The 7,021-nt window shown below is 37.4% G+C and overlaps 2 protein-coding genes across 4 annotated transcripts in view; one reads left to right on the plus strand and one right to left on the minus strand.

Moving 5' to 3' along the window:
- The window catches only part of LOC104791348 (zinc finger CCCH domain-containing protein 44-like), an 8,534-nt gene extending 6,347 nt beyond the window's left edge, over positions 1–2,187 (minus strand). The window contains exons 1-4 of one of the 3 annotated variants that reach the window (XM_010517200.2): positions 1,609–2,187; positions 1,187–1,266; positions 853–1,040; positions 51–299 (exon numbers count right to left, since the gene is read on the minus strand). In XM_010517200.2, the coding sequence (XP_010515502.1) occupies positions 51–299; positions 853–1,040; positions 1,187–1,266; positions 1,609–2,003 (912 nt within the window). In that variant the 5' untranslated portion in view covers positions 2,004–2,187. Of the gene's footprint in view, positions 1–14; positions 300–852; positions 1,041–1,186; positions 1,267–1,608 lie in introns of all 3 variants that reach the window. The other 2 variants (XM_019246780.1, XM_019246779.1) reach the window with 2 other exon arrangements.
- Positions 3,688–7,021, plus strand: LOC104791349 (UPF0183 protein At3g51130-like). The gene is made up of 15 exons (XM_010517201.1): positions 3,688–3,888; positions 4,231–4,313; positions 4,421–4,495; positions 4,712–4,779; positions 4,856–4,961; positions 5,048–5,108; positions 5,205–5,371; positions 5,483–5,545; positions 5,611–5,658; positions 5,797–5,910; positions 5,982–6,072; positions 6,177–6,250; positions 6,555–6,659; positions 6,761–6,822; positions 6,977–7,021. The coding sequence occupies exons 1-14, from the start codon at positions 3,759–3,761 to the stop codon at positions 6,806–6,808; spliced, it is 1,233 nt and encodes a 410-aa protein (XP_010515503.1). The 5' UTR covers positions 3,688–3,758; the 3' UTR covers positions 6,809–6,822; positions 6,977–7,021.

A 7,021-nucleotide genomic window follows, 5' to 3' on the forward strand; every position in this document is an offset into this window, starting at 1 on the left:
GTATCTCCAGGAGCCTTCTTTAGGATATTGTTTGGCTTTTTTCCATCCACCTTGCTGGGTAAGGTGGGGGAATCACTGGTCCTTCTTCTTTTCGTTCCGTTCACTGCTACATCTAAAACCCTGTTATTGGTCGGATCATTGCGTGACTCCACTATAGGAGCAGTGTTCGAAACCTCCTTCCAAGGATTATTTGCTCTAGTAAGCTCATCGACAGTTAGAGACAGATCTTCCTTCAGGCAAAGCCAATATACCTTGAATAGATACTCCCAACTGAGCTTGTCATCAAAATCCACCTTAACCTAAGAAAAAACGGAAACAAATTTAAGCTGCATACATTATGAATTTATGATAGAGTAAAGAGGATAATACAAAAGACAAACACTCAACTTTCTTAAGAGTATTAATGAAATACACCCGATTATCCCAACAAACCCTACTGCCCTTGTAAGAGTTAATTAAATAGGAAGCCCATGACTAACAACTTTGGAAAAACTCCCATCAATTTATTAGATAAGAAATCAATCAACCCCAAATCTCTAAATCTCCATGAGTACTGGCTTGTGATTGATTGCTATCATATTACCTATTGTGTCGAAACGTACGAGTGTCATGTGCACGACAAACTACGAGGGATTGTAATCAGGTTAATATATATGGAAACCCTTAGTATCTTAATAAAGAACAACCAAAGAAATGTAAAGCCCAAACAAGACTTAAATCAAGAAACCATATTCCTCGTTTCTTAATAAAGGTAACTGTGGCAGGTTGACAAATATTTAACTGGCGCCCGAGAAAATTATGCGGCTATAAAGTATTGAATGGAAACTATAGATTTGTGGAGGACTGTCTTACCGCTTCATTATCTCCTTGAGCAATATTCTCAATCAGCATGACAGGCTTAATACATGTGCCACAAAGACCCATGTTACCTCTCACAATCACATAGTCGGCATCTTTAATGCACCGCTTACAAACAGAAAAAGTGCACGTATAACACATGTAACTGGAAGCCTTCTGGCATGTACCACATATGTGCCAACCTGAAATGAATGAGCGAAACATCAGATTCCGAAGGATGTTCACGTCATTATGTATGTACGGTGTTTATAATAAAAAAAAAATGTCAGAACAATCAGTCTCTAGATTGCAAAGACAACATAGTAACATCATAGACTATACGGCATACCACAATTCCATTTCGCCGTTGTTCGAAAGAATGCCTCGTCTCTCTTAATACAAGCTGGATGGTATGCCTTGGGGCAATTCCTGGATGCACAAAACAAATCCATCAAAAACTTGTATATAACTCAAACCCCGTTGCTAAAGCCTTCATAAAAAGCTAATAGAACCCTCTTGCTTGCTTATTTAGCAATTGAGTAGCTCTAACCTATGACATTAACCAACACATAATCGATAAAAGGAATCTCAATGATGAGATAAAGAACATAGTTATTGCAAATCGTTAATATACCATAAAATGTCCAATAAAACTTAACTAAATTGAGTTCTTCTTAGTGGTAACTTACTAAAACATACGCCGAGGCTCTAATCTTCCTATGGAGCATACTATCTAACAGAATTAATAACTGTAAAGTGATAATCACTTACCGGCGATCACAGAGAACGAGGTCTCCACCGTCGAAGCAAATAAAGCAAACATCCTCTTCCTTGTCGTCCTTCCGCACGGGCGGCGGCGGCGGCGGCGGTGGCCGATTATGCAACGGCGTATTAGCCTGAGACCTTGGAGGACGCCCCCGTTTTCGTTTCACAGGGGCAGCTTCATCAATAACTTTAACCTCTTGCTCAGTGGACACAGGAACAGCAACCGTCCCAGAAACCGTCGAGGCAGATACAGAGAGAGTAGAAACTTGGTTAGCAGCACCGATCTCATCACATTGATCAACTCTCATAAGATCGATCCCCCTGACGGAACTCTCTTCTCGACCAGCCAAAGAAGCCAACTCCGGCACGCCCCGCTGGAGTTGCTTCTGCTGATTCTCCATGATTAGTCACGAATTCGAAAAAATTATGAGCAGTACTTGCAGATCAACTAGTGAAATAGAAACCCTAATCTGAGGTTCTTTGGGGATTTTGGCGATGATGATGACGATGATGGAGGAGTATGGGTGATGTGTTTAGAAAACGAAGACTAGTGGGGGAGAAAGAAAAAAAAATGAAATGGACTTTTGTTTTTGCTTTCTTTTTTATCTTTTTAATTTTTTTTTTCTTTCTTTCTTTTCCACTTCGTAGTCCTTACATGTGTTATGACCATTTTTTATAGCTAAAATGTGGTCACTTCTTTCTGCTTTTAGAAAATTTCAAAAATACTAGATTCCAAAAAACTATAATTCCTACATACCAAAAATGCTAGATTTTTTTTTCTATATTTCAATTAAATTTATTAAATCCAGTGTTGGATTTCCTAATTTAAGCCTTCAAATACCAAATAACATTGAGTTAACAATTTACAGCTAATTAGGTAGACAACTATTTTATTTTATTTTATTTTGACACTGGTATACAGCTAATTTATTTTATTTTGACACTGATAGACAACAATTTATAGTGTTCCAAGTTGGCATGACCAGTTCAAAGTACTTTCAAAATATTCATTTTTTCACACAAAATAGAATCCCATGGGTGAAAACAAGTACCCCAACCAAAACATGTATTTATGGAAAACATAAAATGTAGCCCAAAGGAGTGTAAATCCCATAGGATATTTCATGATTTGGTCATCTATGCTTAAATAACTTCATTCACCACACTTACATGTTATTGTAGCCAGGTAGGCTTTGTACCTTTGTTGGGCATTGTTCACGTGCCTTTTGTTATAAAGTATCGAACTTTGATATTTTCTTTTAAAATAAATATCCTTTTTGTAATTTCTAATACGAAATGTTACATAGACAATACGAGATACGAAATGATACATAGTCAATTATCGGTGTGATCTTGATTATGTTAAAAAGAAAAGAAAAAAAAAAGACATATATTTCAATATTTGGTAGAAACCGGTATTATAGACCTTTTGGCATGAAGGAAAACTGCATTATGCATATAATACACCATGACAGTCCATGCTTTCCTAGGTTTTTCAAGTTTTGGTTAGTGATTTCAAAATTTGGTTAGTGATGTTACTACTAAAATATGCAGCCAATTATGTAGTATCAAGTGTCCACCGAAGGAAGGAGGTCATATATCTCGATTTCAGGCTCTAACATGTTTTGGTAAGTGATGTAACTACTAATATTTTTTCGACTACGTGAAAATTCACTACGAAATTGAATAAATTTCTATTACTTATATATTCAAAGATTCAAACAAAAAAATGAAAGAAGTATGTATACACTGTTTTAGTATTGCTTATAACAAAATGAATCAATGAGAGATAACAAAAACATTGAAACGATGTGTCATGGTAGATCATATATTTCATAAATAATTGAACAAATCTATGTACAACCAACCATGATTACGTTAGATTGAATGGTCATTAGCAAAATTAATTTTCTCATAAGTTTATTAGAGGTGTGTAGTGCTAATTGGTGAGAAAGTAGTACTATGCGTATATTTTGGGTGATACACGGACGGGTCAACAACAGCCCAAACCCGACCCGGAAACCCGTGAAACAAAAGTTTTTAAAAAGAAATGTGCGAGACGAACTAAAGTGGACCCGACTAAATTCAGAACTTCAGAAATCCAAAAAAAAATATATATATTATTCTCATTCTCTTCAAGAAACCGAATCCAACAAATGAAGGATTACTCAAAGATCGGCGATAAACTAGTGATGCAAAGACCTAGACGACGATGCGAAGGAACCGCCATGGGCGCCACCGTGTTCGATCTCCGTCCCGGCGTCGGCATCGGACCTTTCTGTATCGGTAATTGCAATTCTCTCCAAATTTGTAATCTCTGCTACTTTTCCTTTAGTTTCTAGGATTCGAAACAGAGTTTATCATCTACGCTGTGTCTATTGGAGTTGGAAGATAGCAAAATCGATTTTGCGATCGGAGATTGCGTGTTGTTTTGGGAATTGTTTGATTACATCGCGATGAAGTTCTTTGGTTTGGAATATACGATAAATTGCTGCGTTGTTTGATAACTGTTGGATCATCTTTAGTATTTAGCAAACGTTGTGTTAGCTTGGGTTAGTTCTTTAGCATACTGTTTCGTCTTCCGATCAGTTTGACCGACGATCATAAGTTTTGTCGTGTTGTTTTCAGGAATGCCGATTTGTGAAGCTTTTGCTCAGATAGAGCAGCAGCCTAATATATATGATGTTGTTCATGTTAAATACTACGATGAGGTTTGTTACTAATTAATACTAATCCATTGCTTATATTCGCCAATTCTTTCAACATATCTAAACTTATATCTGTGCTGGGGTTTCTATGATTTTGTTGCCTCATCCAGGATCCTTTGAAAATGGATGTTGTTATTAGCTTCCCAGATCATGGGTTTCATCTTCGATTTGATCCCTGGTCTCAGGTACAATTCTTTCCGTGATCGGAGATTGCATGTGTATGATTTAACCAACTTCACCGCTTTATAAGCTCGTGGATACAACTATTTAATAGTAGAGAACAATATCTTCATGTTTTTACCTACAATTGAGTATATTATTAATTGGAACATGCTTAGCTTTGTCTTCTGCTGTCTGTTAAAGAGACACTCTAGTTTATTATTCTTCCAATTTGTTTGCAGAGGTTACGCCTTGTTGAGATATTTGATGTTAAGCGGCTTCAGATGCGCTACGCCACTTCTATGATTGGGTGAGTCAAGGAATATTAATTTCTGGGTTTGGTGTAATTTACTGTTGTAACCACTGTCTGTTTGCTTGTACTTCAGGGGTCCATCAACACTGGCCACTTTTGTGGCTGTTTATGCACTTTTTGGACCAACCTTTCCTGGGATTTATGATAAAGAAAGAGGGATATATTCTCTGTTCTACCCGGTTAGCAAGAAATAAAATATGATCACACTGTTTTCCCGTAAATGTTTGAATCATGCTATCAATGTTTAACATTTTTACTATGGCAGGGGCTATCCTTCGAGTTTCCAATTCCTAACCAATACACGGACTGCTGCCATGATGGAGAAGGTATGCTCACATAGTTACTTGCCTAGATAAATTATGTTATGTTGATTACTTTGTTAGGTACCTAACTTCCTACACTTTATTTTCTCCTATACATAGCGGCACTACCATTAGAGTTTCCAGATGGCACCACACCAGTAACATGCCGGGTCTCTATATATGACAACTCAAGTGACAAAAAAGTTGGTGTCGGAAAGCTGATGGATAGAGCATCTGTCCCTCCTTTGCCATCTGGCAGCTTGTATATGGAAGAGGTCCATGTCAAGGTTTGGCTTATATTCAGATAGTTACTTTCCCTTTGTCTGTGTTTAATAGCTCTTAGTCTAACATAATTGGCAGTAGCCGTCTTCACATGACTTAATTAAATATTTATGCAGCTTGGCAAGGAACTATACTTTACTGTTGGAGGCCAGCATATGCCTTTTGGTGCATCACCACAGGTAAAATTTGTACCTTATCCTATTGAGCTTCTTCTTTGGACCTAATTATTTCATGCTCTGAGCAGGATGTATGGACCGAACTAGGTCGACCATGTGGGATCCACCCAAAGCAGGTGACTCTCTAAACTTGTTTGTATATGGTGAACAGATGCTTACATTAGCTTCTCTTACTATGGTGCCTGCATTAGCTGTCAGTTCAGTGCCCAATTGGACATTTAGATTTCTTATTCTGAATGTCCTTTGTGTTCCAGGTAGATCAAATGGTTATTCATTCCGCGTCAGATCCACGACCAAAAACAACTATATGTGGGGATTACTTTTACAACTATTTTACTCGTGGTTTGGACATCCTCTTTGACGGAGAGGTAGGAAACTCATCAAAGTTATATGTTCCCTTCATATGTTTTCGTTATTCATGGCTCTACCTTTTCTGCAGACTCACAAAGTTAAAAAGTTTGTTCTTCACACCAACTATCCCGGTCATGCTGATTTCAACTCATACATAAAGTGCAATTTTGTGATTTCTGGTACGTAATGCAAATGAAGCAGCTCATGTCAGTCAATTATGCTTTACTCAGATATATGCTGTCTTACTTTTCCAACAAAACTACGCTCTCTTGTTGCTTTGCAGTTGGGGAGGATGCGGCAGAAGCAAACAGAGGTGGAAACAAGATCACTCCAAGCACTAATTGGGATCAGGTTAAGGTAAATTAACTTCAGACCAAAGTGATATAAACATAACAGAAATTGAATGATAAAGCTAGTCTATGTTAGGCCTTGACCAATTGTCCCTAAACGTTTTTATTGGTGTAAAATATCTTAACCAATCCCACCATTGCGGGATCCTATTGCATAATGGAAAGAACCTTGTGGGGAAGCATTGAGGAAGTGATCTAATGGATTATTACTTTCAGCATAATACATGACTGAACTGAATCATCAGTAAAAGTGAGAATCATAACAAATTGAGGAAAACATTTCTCTCATGAAACCTGGCTTTCACCTTTAGGAAATACTTGGGGAATGTGGCCCAGCAGCTATCCAGACGCAGGGGTCAACAAGCAACCCTTTTGGATCGACTTATGTGTATGGCTATCAGAATGTTGCTTTTGAGGTGAGGCATTTATTAGTAACCTTATATCAGTAAATTATGATCCTTGTTGTATATTTGCAAATTGTTAAGTGACAGTTTATGTTGGGTAAAAATATTTGCAGGTGATGAAGAATGGTCATATAGCCACTATAACTTTGTTCCAGTCATGATGTATCCTGGTGAGGTATGTCGATCTTGAGTTTGCCCATACATATTAATATTGCAAAGTTATGATATTGTAGACAAAATTGGCTCAAATTAATTTGTCTTGTGTTAGTTATATGCTACTGAATGAACAAAGCTTCTCACATGTGGAATATCAATCAATGTCTTTGTAGGGGGCTCAAGATCTTCCATCAGACTCTGTAAATCTAACGTCACAA

This window comes from Camelina sativa, chromosome 6 (assembly GCF_000633955.1).
Source record: "Camelina sativa cultivar DH55 chromosome 6, Cs, whole genome shotgun sequence".
Lineage (NCBI taxonomy): Eukaryota > Viridiplantae > Streptophyta > Magnoliopsida > Brassicales > Brassicaceae > Camelina > Camelina sativa.

Excerpts from the sequence above, each read along its gene's own strand:
- LOC104791349 (XM_010517201.1), top strand. The coding sequence starts at position 3,759 with ATGAAGGATTACTCAAAGATCGGCGATAAACTAGTGATGCAAAGACCT. Across the intron at positions 4,962-5,047 it reads TATATTCTCTGTTCTACCCG|GGGCTATCCTTCGAGTTTCC; the intron begins GTTAGCAAGAAA and ends TTACTATGGCAG. Across the intron at positions 6,073-6,176 it reads GTGCAATTTTGTGATTTCTG|TTGGGGAGGATGCGGCAGAA; the intron begins GTACGTAATGCA and ends GTTGCTTTGCAG.